Source organism: Chaetodon trifascialis, chromosome 4 (assembly GCF_039877785.1).
Source record: "Chaetodon trifascialis isolate fChaTrf1 chromosome 4, fChaTrf1.hap1, whole genome shotgun sequence".
In the NCBI taxonomy this organism is placed as follows: domain Eukaryota; kingdom Metazoa; phylum Chordata; class Actinopteri; order Chaetodontiformes; family Chaetodontidae; genus Chaetodon; species Chaetodon trifascialis.
Genome location: NC_092059.1, coordinates 23,014,478 through 23,035,297, shown reverse-complemented (window position 1 = coordinate 23,035,297; position 20,820 = coordinate 23,014,478). Strand labels below are relative to the sequence as shown.

The window sequence follows — 20,820 nt, the reverse complement described above, 5'->3', positions numbered from 1 at the left end:
ATGAGATGACACACAAAGATCTAAAAGCTTTGCTATTTACAATGTGATGGAGAGGGTGTTTGCCACCATTTGGATGGCCCTGAGAGGATCCACAATATCTTTTAGCTTGTCCTTTCTGAGAACCCAATCTGGTGCAAACCTGCAAAACAAAAACATAATATCAGTTACCACTGCAAACACATACGCAGTGTACATGCAGTCCTGGGAAAAAGGATACACATGGTACGTACTTTGGAACAGGGTGGGACTTGCGTGGCGTCGCTTGAATGAAGAAGCTCCCATTCAGTGATGCATTCATCTTCTGTTTGATAACAGTTCTTTCTGCATCCATCTTGTGTTTGCGAGCAGTCAGGCGGTAAATGCTGCGTATCTTATCCAAGAGCTTTGGTAGCTTCATGACCTCCTAAAAGATAATAAAAAGTTTGCATTATATTAGCCATCTTTCCTGTAAATTAGAATTTGATTTTTAATTGCACTGGAATTGTATATTTCAGATGTCTGTGTGTTACAGTCGCTACAGACCACAGCACGGTGCTTGTCTTGCAGGAGCAGAGCAAGAAGGAAGCAGGCCTTGGTGAAGATGCTGCCTCCCTTTTCTGCCACTTTGTCCCCCGCCTTCTCCCGGTACCTCTGCAGCAGGTCCAGCAGCGTTTCCACAGAGTGTTCCACCGAATACACGGCCTCAATAGTCTTGTGGTACTGAGGGAGGAAACCAAAAGGGGGGGTGGGGAGTGGGGGGGGGTGGAGGAGAGGGAGAGAGAGAAATCAGAGGAAAGGTAGAAACATGCATCAAATCACTGCTTCTTCAGCTGCACTTTGTACTGAGTACTAATTAGCAATGTTAGCGTACTAACACACTTAACTGAGATGGTAAAAATGTCATCACTACACCTGCTGTACACCCAAATGTAAGCACTGTCAATGTGAACATGTTAGCATACTGATTTTAGGCACAGCAGTGCTTTGAGCTGAATGCTAAGCCTCACAGAGCCACTAACATGTTTGTCTGCTCTTGGTATAGAAAGCTCTACAGGCTCAGATCAGGGCGTCCGTATATTTCTTTCCCAGCCAGTAATTAATCTCATTTTGTTGGTGACCAAGAATGCCTGAGCAAAATCTTATGAAGCAATATTCCCCAAAGACAATCCTGATGCTGCTGCCAAGTCTGATGAATTCAAGAATGCAACATGAAGCATTACTAATTTGAGAAGCAGAGCTTCATGTCAGTGTGCACTGCCATCATTCCTCACTGTTCAAAGTAAATTAAAATGAAAGACAGGAAAGCAGTTTTACCACACTCCAGCTGATTATTTTGAAAGCCAAGCATCAGAGTCCACAAAGCAAAGCGAAAAAACAATAAATACATTCACTGACAAACGGATGATGGGATGCACAAACTCAGAGACAGCAAAGATGAATTAACATAAGACTAGCAATACCTGGAGACCTCAATTAGCAATTAGTAATACTTGCAGAGGTGAGTGGTGTCCCTGAATGTGTGAACCTGCCATGTCCATAAAGCAAAAACACCACCACTAATTATCTACCATATTTTGCAAAACACTGATCTCCTCTCATGCTGGCTGACTGTCCTCATTGCAGAAACTCAACATCTTAGCTTTGAAAACTACCATTAGCATCCAAGGGACTGACTCTTTGTTAATTCAGCAGAGGACGTGATAGATGTAATGTATATCCAGTTATCTTCCACTCTTTGTGTTAAGTTTGTAGTCATTTTCTAAGAGAAATTATCAAATCATTTTCTCTGAAATGTGAATATTTGATGGATTTCTCTAACTCTGATTTTGTCTTGTAGTGTCGTTTTTACTTATTTTCTTTCAGTTCCTTTATCTCGTCATGAATAGAAGTACAGACTTTGCAGAATGTTGCAGTATTATCCACAATGATGCACAATGAAATGTGAGAACAGGAACCACAAACCCAAAAAGAATCAGAAAGACATTGCCCTCAGCCCTCAGTCTGAATTTGGTTTTGCAGAAGAGAAACTGAGCAGAACTGAGCTGTTAATTAGCTGTAAAGGAGGTCAAAGTCTGTGAGGAAGTGAGAGATCAGAGCCGATGAGGAAACGCTCTGACCTTCTCCGTCCGTCCTCAGCTCAGCTCAGCTCTGACATTAATGTGAACTTCAGTCTTGTGTCAGACAGGCGATGTGGTAGTTACTTGTCTTTCAGTACTGTGTGCAGCATTACTACTGAAACATGAACTTCGCAAACTGATTAATATGTTGCTAAAGGGATAGTCTGACATTTGGGGAACACATTTATTGGCTTAGATGAGAAGACTGATACTTGTCTCGTGTCTGTATGCTAAACATGAAGGTGCAGCCAGGAGACAATTAGATTAGCTACGCAGAGGGCGCTGTTACCCATTAAAATTACAGGGACCAAATACGACAGATCGCTACATTTCCCATCATCCATGTGGGGCCCCCCCGAGCACAAGAGTCTGTTTGTACCTTGGAGAGGTTGAGGAGGATCTGGATGGAGAAGGTGATGACGTCCATGCAGGGGACGCTCCTGTTGCAGCAGCGGATGAGTGTGAAGATGACGTTGGTGACTCCGCTCTCCACCAGCCGCTCACAGCACTCTGGGGACAGCCTGGTGGCAGTCTCTGTATTTGCACACACAAAACAAGACACACACACACACACACACACACACACACACACACACACACACACACACACACACACACACACACACACACACACACACACACACACACACACACACACACACACACACACACACACACACACACACACGGCCTTCTGTTAGCACTCATACATTATAGATTACACACATTAGATTCTGTGTACAGCATATTTCAGATAATACAATCAAATAATGACACTATGTCAGATTAGGAACAGATTACTATATCATGAAGATTTCTGCTGGGTTGAGACTAAACAATATTTTTGGTCATTGCGTCAGATTTGATGATTGGTCATAAACTAAATAAACTACATGCTGCTCCCCGACCAATCATCGCCTTGAAAAGACAAAAGAGGTGATGGTGACCTTTCCTCTGTCACAGTTGCCCCTTGCACCACCAACATTAACATTTCTCTTTTGTTTCACTGTTTTTATAGCTGTAAATCTGCCAGATTGGGCTATAATTAGATTGATATTATGTCATTTTAACTCAGCATCAATCAAAATGTGGGTGGGAGAAAAAAATAAGTGCTGCTATCCTTCATCAACTGAAAACAAATCACTTAAAAGTAACTAAACAAGGGTTTGCAGCAGGGGGATTGACAGTTGTTTCACATGGGTGAATTACCAGACGTGGCCATGCCTTACCCAGGTTTTTCAGGGCCTCTAGAATGTAGGAGAAGTGTTTGTATCGAAGGAGGTAATCCAGAGCGGACGACGTCTTGTTGCACAGTTTGTCCTCCTCCTGGACGTCAGTGGACACTTCGCGTAAGCGGTGTCTCAATTTCACCACCTTGGGATTGTCATTCAGTCTGCGGGAGCGGTGTCCTCTCCACAGAGCCTGGAGGGAGAGCGGGGGGAGATGTAGGGAAGAAAATGATTCAATTTTTACCACTAAATTATGGCAATAACAGTGATGAATAGAAACAGCACAATGAAAATAATGTTACTCTACAGTGACGACGGTACAAAAACAAAACCGGTTTCAGTGCTCATATGGGCACCTGACTATTGTTTGAAAAGGTGTGAACCTTCCTTTAAGAGTGCACGTGTCATCTGATTCAAATTCACCACTGACTGTTGTACCTGAGCTCTGACAATGCCTTTCATAACCCTCTTCTGGCGCCTCAAAAGGAGGAATTTCCGGACAGCCAGCTGGATGATGGACGCAGCCTTGTGGCGACGAGCTAAGTAGCGCCTGACCGCTTTCTGGGCTGTAACCACCTTCCTCCTGTCCTCCAGATACCGTCTCCTCTGCTGCCTCGCTCTGACCCATCGCTAAAGAAAAAGAAAAAAAAACAAGGGAATAAAACATTGTGCTTTGTACTGACTGATTTAAACAAATTCTTCAGATCAGTCAAGTGTTTTTCAGTGTTAAAATATGGCGCTGTGGGCTCCTTGTCGCTGTACCTGTATGGTGATGACAGAATGGATTTGTCTTTTGGCTGACTCCAAAGCCCAGTGGGCTCTCAGAGCTCGTTGGATCTTTATGGCTCTGAGATGGTGGAAGACTGCCGATGTGAACCGGAGCCGCCTCTCTGCCATGGCTGCTTCTAGTATCTGCAACACAATGGCAAGCAAAGGTGGTTTACCCTTTTTAGCCTGTAACTCACGTTTTAATCACGTCTCTTTCCAGCCAGGCAGTGGTTTCCTTCAACCTCAGTATTTTCATTTCAATTTTTTTGTATCCACCATGTCAAACTATCACTTGTTAACAGACATAATGTTTGCTGCAATGGATCACTTGTTTTAAGCCATTTTCAAGTTTCTACAAGGTTAATGAATGCAAACTAAAAACTGCCTGGAAGGCAGGAAAAATAAATTCAAACTATGAACTTTAAATGAAGCCCATTACCTGTCGTCTTGCAATCCAATCTCGGCAGTGTGTCTGAAGTGTGATGGCAGCTCGCCTCATTTGGATGTAGCTGTTCCTCTCCGACCTGCCGAGCTGCACTGCCCGAACCCTCCGCTGAAGTCTCCGAGCTGCCTCCCTCTTCCTTTGGAAGATACGCCTGTGCATTGAGCATCTCCACTGAGACTGGATCACAATGGCAGCTTGATTTTGCCGGCTTATATCCCTCCTGACACACCAGCCTCTGAAAGCTGCCTGAAGGACGATGGCGGATTGTTTCATTTTCAGGAACTTTTCTCTGTCTTGTCTCTGAAGAATACAGGAGCGATAGCATCTCTGGATGATAATGGCGGACAGGCGCATGGCCTGGAATTTGACTACCTCTCTGTGCCTTCTGAATGCAGACTGGATCACAGTGGCAGCCTGATGTTGCTGAGTGACCTCTTTCCTCACCTGCTGCCCTCTGTATGCTGCTTGAATAATGATGGCTGCGCTGCGCATCTCCAGGTATTGTGTTCTTTGTGCTTTAGCTGCTACAGTAGCCCGATACTTTTGCTGAATGGCAAGGACGGATGATTTTAATTTCAGATACTGCTTGCGTTTGCAGTAAGCTCTGTAAGCTCTCTGGACAACACTGGCTGCTTGATGCCTTTGTTTGATGATTCTTCTTGATTTCATTCCACGGAAGGCAGCCTGCAGATCAATCACAGCTTTCCTAACCTCTTGATAATGTTTTATCTCAATGTTTCTCTGTCTCTGAGCTCTGAACCTCTGCTGCAAGACACAGGCTGCCCAGCACTGCCTCCTGAAGGCTGACTGCTGCTTATGCCTCTTGTAGTTTGCTTGAATGACAGTAGCTGCCCTGTGCATCTTTGCAATTTTGGTTTTCACACGATGACCTCTGAACGCTGCCTGAAGAAGGATGGCAGACTGTCTCGCTTTTAGGAACTTTCCTCTGTCTTGTCTCTGAAGAACACAGGAGCGATAGTATCTCTGGATGATAATGGCGGACAGGCGCATGGCCTGGAATCTGACTTCCTCTCTGTGCCTTCTGAATGCAGACTGGATCACAGTGGCAGCCTGATGCCAACGAGCAACCTCCTGTCTGACCTGCTTCCCTCTGTACGCTGCCTGAAGGATGACTGCTGCGCTGCGCATTGTTTTGTATTCTTGCATTTGTTTCTTTGCTGCACCAGTGGCCCGATATCTGCGCTGGATGGTGAGGACAGATGATTTCAAGGTCAGATACTGCTTACGCTCACAGTGCGTTCTGTAAGCTCTCTGGACAACACTGGCTGCTTGATGCCTTTGTTTGACGATTCTTCTGGATTTCATTCCACGGAAGGCAGCCTGCAACACAACAGCAGCTTTTCTGTGCTGTTGATAATGTTTTATCTCAATGTTTCTCTGTCTCTGAGCTCTGAACCTCTGCTGCAAGACACAGGCTGCCCAGCACTGCCTCCTGAAGGCTGACTGCTGCTTATGCCTCTTGTAGTTTGCTTGAATGACAGTAGCTGCCCTGTGCATCTTGGCAATGTTGGTTCTCACACGATGACCTCTGAAAGCTGCCTGAAGAAGGATGGCAGACTGTCTCGCTTTTAGGAAGTTTTCCCTCTCTTTTCTCTGAAGAACATAGGAGCGATAGTATCTCTGGATGATAATGGCGGATAGACGCACAGCCTGAAACCTCACTTCCACTCTGTGCCTTCTGAATGCAGATTGGATCACAGTGGCAGCCTGATGCCAACGAGCAACCTCCTGTCTGACCCGCTGCCCTCTGTACGCTGCCTGAAGGACAATAGCAGAATGTCTCAGTTCTAGAAAGTTTCCTCTCTCTTGTCTCTGAAGAACACAGGAGCGATAGTATCTCTGGATGATAATGGCAGACAGGCGCATGGCCTGGAATCTGACTTCCTCTCTGTGCCTTCTGAAAGCAGACTGGATCACAGTGGCAGCCTGATGCCAACGAGCAACCTCCTGTCTGACCCGCTGCCCTCTGAATGCTGCCTGAAGGATGACTGCTGCGCTGCGCATCGTTTTGTATTCTTGCATTTGTTTCTTTGCTGCACCAGTGGCCCGATATCTGCGCTGGATGGTGAGGACAGATGATTTCAAGGTCAGATACCGCTTACGCTCACAGTGCGTTCTGTAAGCTCTCTGGACAACACTGGCTGCTTGATGCCTTTGTTTGATGATTCTTCTGGATTTCATTCCACGGAAGGCAGCCTGCAGATCAATCACAGCTTTCCTAACCTCTTGATAATGTTTTATCTCAATGTTTCTCTGTCTCTGAGCTCTGAACCTCTGCTGCAAGACACAGGCTGCCCAGCACTGCCTCCTGAAGGCTGACTGCTGCTTATGCCTCTTGTAGTTTGCTTGAATGACAGTAGCTGCCCTGTGCATCTTGGCAATGTTGGTTCTCACACGATGACCTCTGAAAGCTGCCTGAAGAAGGATGGCAGACTGTCTCGCTTTTAGGAAGTTTTCCCTTTCTTTTCTCTGAAGAATACAGGAGCGATAGTATCTCTGGATGATAATGGCGGACAAGCGCATGGCCCAGAATCTGACTTCCTCTCTGTGCCTTCTGAATGCAGACTGGATCACAGTGGCAGCCTGACGTTGCTGAGCGACCTCTTTCCTCACCCGCTGCCCTCTGTATGCTGCCTGAAGGACGACTGCGGCTCTGCGTATTTGCTGGTACTGTTTCTTTTGGTCCTTGGCTGCTACAGTGGCCCGATATCGCCGCTGAATGGCGAGGACAGAGGATTTGAAGGTCAGATACTGCTTGTGTTCACAGTGGGACCTGTAAGCTCTCTGGATAACATTGGCAGCCCGATGTCTTTGTTTGATGATTCTTCTGGATTTCATTCCACGGAAGGCAGCCTGTAACACAACAGCGGCACTTCTCTTGACGCTCAGGACTTGCATGTCCTCTCTCATTCTCTTGTTGGCTCTGTAGCGTGCTTGCAATACACTGACAGACCAGTGGAGCTTCTTGTAGTAGGTCCTCTGCTGGTACATTCGGAAGTGGGACTGAATTGTCACAGCTGCCGCATGTTGGTTACGCAACTTCTTTCTGACCTCATATCCTCTGTAAGCTGCCTGCAGACAAATGACTGCCCTTTGCTTTGCCAGATAGTCCAAACGCTCTTTTCTTGCCAGACTCACTGCTCTGTACATCTGCTGACAAACCAAAGCTGCTGCCTTGATAGCTAGGAACCTCTTCCTCTCCTGAACGGTCAGAAACTTTCTCTGAATGACTGTGGCTGCTTGGTGCATCTGGGCAATCTGCCTCCTGGCCTTGTAGCCACGATATGCTGCCTGGATGACTGCAGCTGCAGATTTCATTGTTCTGTACCTCTGCACCTCTTGATCCCTGAGCATTTTGGCCCTGTACCGTTCCTGAATAATGATGGCAGCACACTTGGTGGAAAGGTAAGCCATACGCATTCTGTGCATCCTGAATTGAGCCTGTATTGCTCTGGCAGCACTGTGCCTCTCTTTTAGGGCTTTTCTCACCCTAAATCCCCGGTAGACAGCCTGTATCTTTACAGCAGACTGCTTAAGCCCTCTGTATTCAATTTGCTGTGCCCTGCAGACCACAAGAGCCCTGTATCGGCTTTGGATGATAATCGCTGCACTTTGGAGGAGAAAATATTGCTTCCTACATAAAAACATCCTGACTGAAGCCTGAATGACAGTCGCTGCCCGGTGCTTTTTCTTCAGCTCTGTCCTAACCCTCATGCCTCTGAATCCAGCCTGGAGAAAAACACAGGCTGCTCTCAGTTGCAGGTATGTTTCCCTCATCTCCTTTCCAGCCACATAAGCTCTGTAGTGACGCTGTATGCCTACAGCAGCTTCCTTCTTGGACCTGTACTCTGTGCGCGTTTTGTGCCGACGGTAGTAAGCCTGTATCAGTGTTGCACACTGATGCCGTTTCTCTATCATCTTCCTGTCAGCTCTGCCTCTCCATTTAGCTTGTATGGTGAGCGCAGCATTCCTAAGAGCATCATAATCCTTCTTTGTCTTACGAGCCAAAACTGTGGCTCTGTACTTTTGCTGTATCACAGCTCCAGCTTTTCTCAAGAGGAGGTAGCGCCTTCGGGCAGCATACTTCCTAAAAGCTGCCTGGATCGCTGTTGCTGCTTTGTGCTGTTTTTTCAGGGATTCCCGAGCCACTTTTCCACGATAAGCTGCTTGTATGGTAATAGCAGCACATCTTATCCTCACAAATATTTGCCTTTCCACGTCTCTTTCCACAGAGGCCCTGAACCAACGCTGGATTATGACTGCTGCACGCCTCATCCTCGCCACCTGTCTTCTGACAGCACACCCTCTGAAGGCACTCTGAATGACGACAGCCGAGCGGTGCTGCAGCTTCAGCATCTGAAAGCAGCGCCTCTGTGCATGACCTCTGTATTGGGCTTGAATGATCACAGCGCTCGTCTTGATCTTACTATATTGACGGAGACACCTCTGCATTCGATACCACGACTGAATCCTCACAGCGGCAGCACTTTTTTCGGCCATTTTTGCCTCATGCCATTTCTTAAACGCTGCTTGTATCACTTCTGCAGCACGATTTTCCTTGTCAGCTTTCTGGATTTTCCATCTTCTGTACCCTCTCTGTATCTTCACCACTGCAGTTCGAAGGGAGAGATAATGTTCCCGATCTCTTCTTGCAAAAGCACACGCTCGCAAGTGCTTCTGAATGACTGTTGCTGCCCAGCAGATTCTTCCATAAGCACGGGCTGCCTGCCTCATTCGCCACTGTGCTTGGATAACAATGGCGTAGTATCTGAGGCGTTGGTACGCCCGCATGGCTGAAAACCTCCTCCACTGAGCCTGTAAGAACAAGACAGGAGCTGTCTATTCAAGGAGCAATTACACAAGATGACTGACGTCTTCTGGCTGTCACAACCTGGACAGTGTGAAACGGTCAGAATGAATCTTTACTCAACAACTCCACATGGTTTATCATGTACAACGTGGTTATCTATATTTTGGGAGCAGCCCTTTTCATTTTCACATGTAATAAACACCCACCTGGATGACAGCTGCTGCTTCATGCTGCAGAGCCCGAAGTTGAGCCTCCTTTTTCAGCCTCAGCCTGTTGCGGGCTGCGTAACCCCTCCAGATTGACTGGATGATAACGGCCGCTTGCTTCTGCCTCTCAGCTCTGCGCCTCTGGAGAAAGCTCCTCACAAGTAACTGGATTTTCACAGCAGCCACATTTCTTTCCTGTGTCCAAACAAGATCAAGAAACATGATAACTAAACCCGATGAACGATTATTTTTTTATATTTGCTTCTATGCCAGGCATCTATCACAATATGGCACACATATTTCTTCTTTATTGACATCCAGAACAGGTAGCAGCAATAGGATAGAATAGATTGGCTTTAAAAAAAAAAAAAAAAACTATTCAGCTGAACCAAACACTGAACCAACCTTGTAGAGCTGTAGATCCTTCTGTAATCTGTACTTCCTCCAGGCACCCTGTATGACCCGAGCTGCTCTGGTTTCATTCCGCAGGTCCAGAAGACGAGCACACAGGAAGGACAGGTAAGACATCACAACCTGGGAATAAACAGACGTGGATGGATGGTAAAGAGATCCATTAATCTAAACTCTGATTACTTCATCATTTAGAAAGATTTAGAGAATTTTTCATATTTGGAATGATGGATACAAAAAAACATGACTGGACATGGTCTCAGATTTGACTTTGCAGTGAAAGGTGATGCCAGACTACACAGTGAAGACGTAATTTACTGGGATAAAATCTTCAGGCAACAAGATTAAAAAGAATGAGGTGTTTAATCCCCGAGCAACTAATCTGTATTTGCCTCTTGGGGAAAAAAAGCTGCAGAGGATAGAGCAAACCACCTTATCTGATCTCACCTTCTCACTGGGGATGGTGTTGGACATGTCAGCTGGGTTGATCATGGCAGGAACTCCACCCAGGAAAGACACAGCAGAGTTGACTTGCCTGAAGTTGTTTTTCTCGTTCTCCAGTAGCTCTTTAAACTCCACTGACAGAGAATCTGGGCCTGTTCACAGAAATAAAACAGAACGTCACAAGTCACTGACTGTCTGCTTAATCTCATATAATCTCCTTTATAAATCATGCAGACCAATTTAAAAACATATTATGCAGAAATCTAGTTAATGTGCAAAACATAATGCATTGGAGTTTGGCTAAAGATCCCTAACCTACACAATGACTGCAACAATAGACAACGCTCTCATTTATTCCTGTGTCAATAGTCATTTTTTTCCCTAAATGCCTCAGACGTATTGATTAAATTCACCATTTTCAACACTCTAATGCACTGCAGATGTCTGTATGGTGTGCATATGATGTGTAAATATCCAAGATTTGGAAAAAAAAAAGTGCATCCAAACAGACAATTGCACTGAAGACAGCACACAGCTGACAAGTACCATTCAGGCCTGTTGGCAAGGACTCAAAGGAGTTGTCGGAGTCACTGGCTGAGCAGTTGAGCTCCAGGCGGCCCCTCAGTGAGCACTCGACATTCTGAGTTGTGCTCTGACTGACAGCCTCCTCTGGCAGGAGCCCGGGGTGGTAGTGATGGATAAGGTAGCAGAGGACGCGGCCATCCGAGAACGCCACGGTGAAGTTCTCCACCTGCACAGACAGACAATGCAACTCAGTCAAAGCAGGACTTTTGAGACTGTGAAAGTAATTTAGGCTATCAAAACAGCTTGACAACAGTGAAAATATTGTTTTGTGTGGCTTGTTAAGATGGAGACCAAAAGGTTACGCTGTGTTGCTGTCAGATTTACAGTGGATACGAGGTGCGAACTGAGAAAAGATCTCTCGTATCCTTTCGTTGACGGTGAGTGCAAACTAGACAAGTTGTTGTGAATTATTGAAGACTTGTGTTCAGTTTGAGAGACATTTTTTGGTTCGGTGTGTAATGTCTCAACAACTTTGAGATAGACGATGCTATGAAATTTGATGTTCCCCACAGGATGAACCCCAATGACCCTGATGATTGACGAACTGTTTTGAATATAAAGTCTCAACCGACGAATAATGAAATCTGAAATTAACCTTCAGATTGTAGAAGTCACACACAGCTCGGACCCAGTCCATCAGCAGGGTAATCTTAGCGCTGCTGTGTTCATAAGGCACCCTGGCCTTTGCAGGACCGGGCTGAAGGCCCCGGTCGGCCCTCAGACACGCCAGCCTCCGTTTGGTCCTCAGGGTTCTCTTCAGGAAGCCAATTTCCTCCCTCAGCTGTTCCATGTCCAAAATCACCTCCACCTTAACAGATTATAGGATAACAGCATCTCAGTCAACTCTGACTAGACTTGGAAACTGCCAACAACAAACAAGGTCAAATACACACCTGAAATGCAAAGATGATCTTCCACAAGAGGCTCAGTGTCTTCTCTCTGTGTCCGTCCACAATGTCTCTGGAGTCGATGGTGGAGCCTGAAAATAAAGACACAACTTTTACATACCTTTGAACTCCAAGCAAGGCCATCGGTGTTTTCTGTTTCCTATCACTGTAAATCAAATATCTTTGGAGTTGAAAATGTCTCTTTGGCCTCTGAGGAATTGCACGTTTCATAATTTCTAAATTCTGACTTTTTTCCAACAGTAAACTGAAAGAGATTGATAACATAAATAATCATTACTTGCAGCTAGCACTGAAACAACAACTTAATGCATCAATTAGTAAAATGCCAAACATTTGCTGGTTCCACCTTCTCAAATCTGTCATTATAAACTGGATATCTTTGGCCTGTGGATAGTTGAAGACAAAGGAATTTTGAGGTCATCAGCCTGAGCTTTGGGAATTAATGGTTGATTGATAATGAAAATAATTGTAATAACTGGCATTAAAAAACAGCCATTACTGAAGCTGAACTGAAAGCATTAGGTCGTGTTTGTTGTGATGTTTTTGTATTTGATAAAGCAGGCAAAGTTACTGTGTTTACTCATTTCTTTCATGTCTGGAAACAGTACCCTTCATCCTGGACTGCCTAGTCACTCTGACACACGCTCACTTAAGCTGAAGCGCGCAGGCACAAACGATCACACTGTCACATAAAGTTCACACACATCCAACACAGCGTTATAAAGGGCAAAGCAATCCAATTATGTCTCTGTGCAGCAGATGTTTGTGATCAAACACAAAAGTTGTGCATTGAAATGGCAGGTGTTCATGCTCAAGTGACAGATGTAATAAATGAACAATGTCCACAAAAGTGTCTCAGTGGTGGAAAATACAGCCCAGTATGAAAACACAATGAATATGTAACGCTTCTGTGAAAGAAAACATCATAGAGAAGATTAAAAATAAAAACACTGAATCTCATTTTGTGGAGGGCAGACACTCTTTCTGATGGAGCGTCTCCCCGGTTTGCTGTTCACTCAGGGAGAAAAATCTGAATTACCGCGCTCATCCTTGAGGTCGACCCCTTTGCTTTTGAGCACTTGCAAAGCCACGTCGACGTTGTGGACCTTCTGCAGGCGGCTGATGGCTGGCAGACGGAGCTTTGATGATAAACTCCAGTCCTGGATGAGGAGCTCCATCACACGCCTGGAAGCAAACCCAACACGAAAAACAGACTTCATAAAGATGATGCACAACAACACTTACATGGTGTTACACGCTTGTTGCTCTTTCCCTCCACCAATGAGCTGGCACCTTGTAGAATCACTGAAAAATAATGGTCTGACATAAGACCACAATGTACATCATCATAGCTATGCGTGTAGTGGTACGCAGGTACGCACACGTGACAAAAATCTGAAATACATAATGTCCAGCTGTTTCAAAAACGTCAAAATGTCTTCCTGTGCGGAGGACAGGAAGCTTAAGCCACACTGAACTTTTCAGGGGTGAATGTTGGAGGTACATATTGACGTAATGTTTGAGAGTAGGAACTATGTCAGTGATTATTTATCTGACAGCTTTTACATTTTTTTTCACATTCCTGCCAAAGATCATCCAGAAAGTATTTGTGTACTCTCCATGGCTCCATAGTGTGCAGCCCAAAATTCATGACTCCACCAACAAACATGCAAGTACACAGATACCCAGTGAAGTGCAAACAGAAGCACATCCTCGTCTGTTTTGGAGTATATTTCACTTCTACCTGGCTATGTTTCAACATCAACCCTTTCACCTTAAATCGCTGTGTGAGGCCCTTTCACACTCACACCTCCTAAAACTAGAGAACGGCCGATGAGAACAAAGTCTAAAAAAAGTCACAGAAAGCCAGTCTAGTCACTGCTGAACATACTTGCTCTACAGGTATCTGCTCAGTCTTTTCCATTGCATTTTTCAAACCGTATCTGTGCATTAAAGGAAGGAAAGAATAAACTTCAGCAGACACACACAAGGCTGAACTGTGATCAGACAACAGCCGTGTTACATGGGCAGGAGTCAGAGAGTATCCCTGAGAGGAAATCCCCGGACTGAAGCTGCCCGCAACACTACATCCCTCCAGCTGCAGGGATCCTGCCGTGCAGCCGAGTCTGATCTCTAAGAAAAAGGAATACCCAGCGGGCATCAGAGCATCGCATTAAAATTCATGACGTCTCACTCACACTAGACGGATGCCGCATTTCAAGTCAACTGCCAAATTCTTCACAGCGAAGTTGAACTCATCCAGGGGCGTCTGCACGTGGGAGACGGGTAACCCGAGGTAGCCCAGGTGCCGGGGGAGGATCCCCTCTCCACTCAGGAAGTCCCTGGAGAAGGCCAGGAGCAGGTCTTTACTCGTCTGTAAAGAGAGAAAGCATGCAGTGTGGAAAAGGTTAATGAAATCCAAAAAGATCTGATTAAAGCCATCAATCGAACCAAACAACCTGCTTGACAAGGATACTCTGGCACATTTGGTAACAATCGTAACACGTGTGTAAAAATGAACCAAACTACAGGTGTGAAAGCAAGGTGTCAATGTCAAATTATTTGAGCGGCAGGTCGAGGTAGGCAAAATAAACCCTGTTAACACTATGACGCCCCTGACACTACTCTCATTACACTCTGCCAGACTCCATAACCAGGCTGACTGCTGACAACTGAAGCTGACAGCGTGGTACACAGACATTTGTCACACACAGCTAAACCCAATGGAGCAACAGGTGTCCTTAATTTCTCCAAACCCATTGTCCCATTCATCTGCCTGTAATAGCGTTTACTTCTTAATCGTTATATGAAATGAGCAATATTTTCAGCATCAGGTCACAGACAGCAGACAATGTAAAAGACCAACACTGAAGTTTGGATTTTTTCATTTAATGAATGTGTGATTTGACTTATTCAGTACGGCTGTACCTTTAATGAGACAGTGACATACTGCCGGTTTTTGTGCACTGAAGGTCTGCTGTTGACATGCGAAGGCCTTGGCCTACCTTGAACTCTGCGTCCAAGCAGAACAGACAGGGGTTATGCTCAATCAGCCGGGACTCTTTGGCTTTGTCCAGGAAGCACACCAGCAGGAGCAGCTTCTTCAGAGTGAAGCGAGACAGCGCCTCCTCGTGGCCTAACCCAGAAAAGGTAAAGAGATGTTCACACAGAGAGTATGCTACACTATTCACATTTTAATTTTCCAATAAAGGAGCACAATAACGATCCTCACGTCTGTTTTTTTTTTAAATTCAAAGAATTCCAAACAGAAAACTGGAAAATACTTGAACATTATCTTAAGATCTACAGCAAAGGTGGATTTTAGGGAGGTCGGAAACTTCGCAGTGTATTCCAGGAAGAATTTCAGGAACATCAGTGGTTTATTTTTCTAATTTTTTTACATTCTTATCTTCCATCTCCTCTAATGTGAGGCTTTGCTGTTGGGAATTAAGCCTGTTAATCTGGTGTCACCTCGGACTCTGGGAAATTGCAATGGACACTTTTCACTTTTCACGACATCAATGGACAAAATGAATAATTGCTTAACAAACAAATAATCGACAGTTAACAAATTAATCTTAGGGTGGAGCTCTAACTTTCAGGCAATTCTATGTCTTGTAGATGAGCATTGCCATTTCATCAAAGATGAACAGAGCTGCAGCCTACTGCACACAGTGAATTCTGCCTGGAGCTTCATATATACAGATGATTTTTAGTATCACACAACGACTAATAAAACATATGACAGATGGTCTACATGCTCTCATTTTGGAGATAAAATGAAATTGTCATAGCTGTTGGATTGTCAGCAGGAAATGAGAAAGTTTTGTTTATGTCAGTGGAAAAAAAGAAAAGAAGTCATTTAATTAAAGTTCGACTCATCCCCAGGTTATTAAATTTCAAGTTGAATCATAAGGGCTGCATTTCTGTCTGCCTATGATATGCCATAAGAGGTTTATGTTTCCGCTTGTGTGGGAAATGGGAAATACAACCTGAGCTGATAACCCACTCAATATCCCTTCAATTACTTTGGATTCTAATATATACAAGTGGCTCCCAAGAAAGGCCTCCACCTTATAATATCCCTGACATTCTTGCAGCCCTGACAGTAACTCGCCACAGTCTCCAGTTCAGGCACAGATTAACAGACACTCTTCAATTACCGTCTTTGTAAAGATGAGGCACTTTGGCGTGTCTGAACTCAGCGGCGATGTCTGGGTTCCAGAGCAGCCGCTGGAGGACGAACATGGCCAGACCCAAGGCGTCGCTGTTGCTCTCCAGTGAGATCAGCTCCCCATAGATTGTCTGAGAGTCAACAGCACTGTGTTTAGCAAGCAAGGCGTTTGTTAAGACAAATGTTAAAAAGTGTAAGAAAACACTCTTGTATCAGAATACCTCAAGCCCAATCCGTAACCACAGCGGATTGTATGAAAGAAGCCAGTTGAGGACTTTTCGGCGTTCACCTAAAGGTTGACAAAAACAAGAAAACACTGTTACTTTCAGGCTTATTTCAGCAGCGATTGAGAGGAACCTCAGAGCATCTGAAAGCACCTCCATGCAGGTTTCATAAGGTAATGTTCATTTACCAATGTCCTTCCAAAGATGGCGGTCTTTCCGTATGCGCAGCCTCTTGGCCTCCACCTCCAGTTCGAGCCTCTGAATAGCCTTGACCATGGCCTCCGATGTGAACAGCTGGCAGGCAGAGCGACGGAGGCGGTTGAGCTTCCGTCGGGCCGTGTAGGTGCTGAAGGACATCTCCTCTTTAGTGGGAGCATCAGGCACACTGAACTTGTCGTTGCTGCCCATGGCAATGGACACAGCGTTCACTGTACAAGAAGCAAACAGAAAAAGTGCCTCATAAATACAGACTTTCATCACATCATGACTGAGCAGCGAGAGCCTGCTAAATGTCTAAATGGATGCTACCTTTAGCGACTTCAGTGTTGACTTTAAAGTCATCCGGGGTGAGGACGTAGTTGATCCACCACGTGAATCCCCGCTCCTGCTTCTCAATCCACCTCTCATCATAGAACATGTTCTTGGCGGCAAACGGCATCGGGTGTCTCGGTATGGCTGGAAGAAAAGAGGAGATGCAGAAAATGAGGTTTGAAAATAAACAAGCATAATTCATTTTCACTCATTTTACAGTGTTGTGCCACCAAATACCTGTTTGCACTGGCTTAACAAAGGTCAGCTTTGACTGCGCTACAGCAATGACTTTTGCCGTCTTCACAGCTGGAGCAGCAGATGACTTCAGAGAGCGGGCAGCTGCGAAGACAAAGGAAAAAGTCACATTAAATTTCACCACAAATTAAGCTGGCAATTTGGTAAAAAAAAAAAAATCTGATATTAGCAGCATCAGGTACATTTGAACCCTCAGAAGACTGCATACCTCTGGAGGTGAGTTTGGAGCTCGACTGCTTTGCCTGGGCAGGAACCACAGAGCGTGCCGACTTTAGAGACGACGTGGTCATGGAGCGCACCGAGCCTTGGGGGAGAAACATATATTAGCACTACAGTACATACAAAGGGTTCAGAAATAAGGCAGATACTTAACACTCAAGTTCCATTTCATTGACTTCCATGCATGAATGCACAGACTCCATTAACGTCCATCTACAGAAAGTCTGTATATCTGACTCCAGGATGCAACTGCCTGCAACCATCAATTAGGAGATGTTTAATAAGAAAACTATTTGCAGGTATGTAATTAATCATCTCACCTGCTGCTCTCGGCTGTTGCCTATGTGTTGCACTTCTCCTCTCCTGGAGCGATCTCGAGGGTTCAGTTTTTGCAGCGACCACTTTGCTCCTTTTGACACGCTCTGTTTTCCCAGCATCCTCAATCTTGCCGTCACTTCTCAAACACTCCTCACTCTTCCTCTTCTTGCTCTTCACCGCCATGTGAATGGGGAAGGAGTCTTCCTGAACAGACGGGGATCCGGAAACGCTTGGAGACAGTTCGTACACTTTAGGGTTTGACGTGAGGTTGAGGTGAAGAGGAGAAGACGAGCGCAAGGTTGACGGAGGGGTGACGGTAAAAGTCATGGGAGCAGTGATTGCAAGGGGAGGGGAGGTGACTGAGAAAGAGAAGCGAGCAGGAGCCAGAGATGGAGGGGAGATGACTGGGAAGGTGATGGGTGCAGGTGAGCCGTCGAGCCGTGGAGTCGGGCTGGGGGAGGTAAACTCCTGGGCTTCACATCCGGCAGCCGCAGAGCTCAGCCGTCCCTTGGTTCCTGCGTCTTGGTCTATCACAGGAAGGATTGGCGTCCCTGGTCCTGAGTCATACTGACTGCTGCCGCTGTCAGACAGCTCGAGTGTTTTCTCTAAGAGCTTCCGTCTTGACTTCTTTATTTTCCTTCCACTCAAACTGTTTGCCTCCACTGGTGCTTTACTCTTGGTGACTGTGGCAGAGGTGAAAAAGGCCTTTTTGACCCTTTCTGTTGCTTTATCGGCCTCTGAAACACAAACCTCACTCACGACATTTTTGCTGACAAAGAAAGTAAGCCTTGGCTCACTGCATTCAGACCCCTGTGGGCTATCGGGTAATGCTCTGAGGACATTTCTGCCAGGTCCACAGCCATGATTCCCACTCTTAGACTCCAGTGAATCTGAAAAGCTACAGCTTGAACTTATGTCTCCAGGACTGTTGTTAATGTGGCTCAGATCAGAGTCAATGAGGGCCAGAGCATCTTTCAGGGATAGAACTGGTGCTCCAGACACCACACAGTCAGCATCATCTGCCTCAGCCACAGACCTCACAGCAGCAGAAAGTGGGCTATCTGACTGAATGTGAGGCATGAGCTTCTTAAACTTCTCTGGTGTCCCGATAGGTGACAGCGTCCTGTTGAGCAGTTTGGTAAGATCTTTCTTTTCGAGTTTGCCCATCAGAGCATCTGGGCTAGCAGAGGCGTTGCCAGAGTCCATCAGGTTTCCAGCTGGGACGAGGAGGACTAGAGGAGAGCTCCTCTGAACGTGACAGGTCTTCTCCTGGTCCCACAAGGCCAGAGACCGCTGGTTCTGGGTTGAATTCAAGGCCTTCTGCTCCTCTGATTTCTGAGGGTAATCGTCACTGGGACTGTGCTTGGAGCGGGACCTCGCTTTGACAGCTCTGCCGTCGTTGAGAGAAGCAAGCGGGCTGCGAGGCTTTCCCAGTTTGTACTGTGGCTTTCGGGACACTTGGAAGGTTTTATTGGCTGCCATCTTCAGTGGGTGATCTGTTTTCTTTCTCGTTTCACCCTCTCTTTTGTTTTTGATTGTGTCCCATAAGCTCTTCTGAAAGACAAAAGAGGAAAGTGTAAATGACGGTATTCAGTGCAGTTGTTAAAGTTCCCTGGTAATGTTTGAACGAGAACAGTATGATCAAACTTTGTCTCTGGCAAAATCAAAACTTTGACTATATAACATCAGAACGCAGTTAAAAATACCTATCATAATTTCCTAGAAACCAAGGTCATCCAACAAATTGTCCAAATTCACTATAATATTAAAACAAGGAAAAACCAGCAACTTTTTACATTTAAGACACTTGAAACAACACCAACATTTTTTTTAGATGTTTTACTTAAAATAATGACTTCAGCAATGCAATCACTGATCAAACCAGTTGCAGACTAATCGTTGCAGCTCCACATGTCTCAGCACACGTGTTTGAGTGTGGCTGTGTTCAGCTGAGGACACTGACCTTCTTCTTCTTTGGTGCCTCTGCTCTGCCCAGCATCACAGCCTGGTGCTTGAGGACCCCATTGGCACTGATGATGAGGAGCTCTCTGATCCCACCTTCCTCTGCTGGTGTCCATGTCACTGTCAAAGTGAATGAGCCTGCAGGCTGCAAACACAAAGCACAAGGGATGCATGGAGATCCAAACTAAAAGCATTGGGAGTACATTCAGAGATGTGTTTTGGGGTAATACAGCAGCTTGCTTCACGGGCTCTGTGCAGAAAAAAGCTGCTCGCTGGCGGAAACCTACCTGGATCGTGAACGTGGTGGAGTCCACAGAGAAGCCTTTACTTGACGGGATCTTCTCTACAGTGACATCCGCTTCGGCCTCCTCTGTCGGGTTTTCAATTCGCAAAACAGCCGACTTGGAGGTTCCCAACCTCACTGTTCCAAAGGTCAAAAAAGGAGCCTTTGAAAACTGGACCAGACTCAAAACGGGAACATCATTCTCTTTGTTGCCGTCGTCCCTCCTCACTGGACTGAAGTCCAGAAATCCTTTTCGTGTTGACGTTATCGTTTCTGACATTTTGAGTAAAAAAAAACAGCAGTATCTTAACCGATAGCTACATGTTATGTAGTTTGTAAAAGGTCTAGTAATCCACGCGCACTGCTATAACTAGTAAAGTCAGCAGTTGGTTACCTACACTAGCAAACGTTAAACACGTTTCCTTCAACAACATACTGAAAGACGATGTGGTTTGAAATTCAGTCCGGTTGTTTAAACATCCAATGACAGTCGATGGTTGACTACGTTTTGTCCAATGGGCGAAGAGAATGGATCGAAACCGTATGAATACACTACTACCGACCAATCAGAGATCGACTCGATTTTTAAACCGCCGTAAACCGCGCCCATCGTCAGAGAGAGGAAAAAACGAGGCTGTATCACTCTAAGCTTATTTTTTAGATACAACTCCAGCCAAATTACACATTTATCCGCTCAGTTATTTTCACATAATTCTACCTACGCCGAAAGAAATGCTGAGGGGAAGTAAAATTTGACTATTCAAAAACGCATGAGTGGTTTCCTTCTCTCCTCTGAACCAGATTGGGGTCTAACGTTTTCTCTGTGTATACAGTCTTTTCTTCAGTGTGCACATTAATCCTCCATCGGCCTGAGTTTAGAGCGTTAATTAATGTTTAGAGGATGTTTGCTGTTCGATCACTGAACTATATC

At 45.5% G+C, this 20,820-nt stretch overlaps 1 protein-coding gene across 1 annotated transcript; it reads right to left on the bottom strand.

Moving 5' to 3' along the window:
• aspm (assembly factor for spindle microtubules) lies at window positions 1-20,179 on the bottom strand. The gene is made up of 26 exons (XM_070961777.1): window positions 19,894-20,179; window positions 19,608-19,751; window positions 17,647-19,198; window positions 17,316-17,411; window positions 17,090-17,191; window positions 16,850-16,996; window positions 16,510-16,749; window positions 16,319-16,386; window positions 16,087-16,228; window positions 14,929-15,059; window positions 14,122-14,297; window positions 12,963-13,108; window positions 11,909-11,994; window positions 11,611-11,823; window positions 10,977-11,181; window positions 10,434-10,582; window positions 9,981-10,109; window positions 9,576-9,770; window positions 4,533-9,374; window positions 4,088-4,237; window positions 3,764-3,955; window positions 3,326-3,518; window positions 2,476-2,630; window positions 523-699; window positions 231-403; window positions 1-139 (listed from the first exon to the last, which is right to left on the bottom strand). Exons 1-26 carry the CDS (start codon window positions 20,167-20,169, stop codon window positions 37-39), a joined length of 10,182 nt encoding a protein of 3,393 aa, XP_070817878.1. The 5' UTR covers window positions 20,170-20,179; the 3' UTR covers window positions 1-36.
• Between the last annotated feature and the right edge of the window lie 641 nt (window positions 20,180-20,820).

Coding starts and splice junctions, on each gene's coding strand:
- aspm (XM_070961777.1), bottom strand. CDS start 20,169: ATGTCAGAAACGATAACGTCAACACGAAAAGGATTTCTGGACTTCAGT. Junction 17,412..17,646: donor GCAACAGCCGAGAGCAGCAG/GTGAGATGATTA, acceptor TTCTCCCCCAAG/GCTCGGTGCGCTCCATGACC. Junction 16,997..17,089: donor TGTTAAGCCAGTGCAAACAG/GTATTTGGTGGC, acceptor CTTTTCTTCCAG/CCATACCGAGACACCCGATG.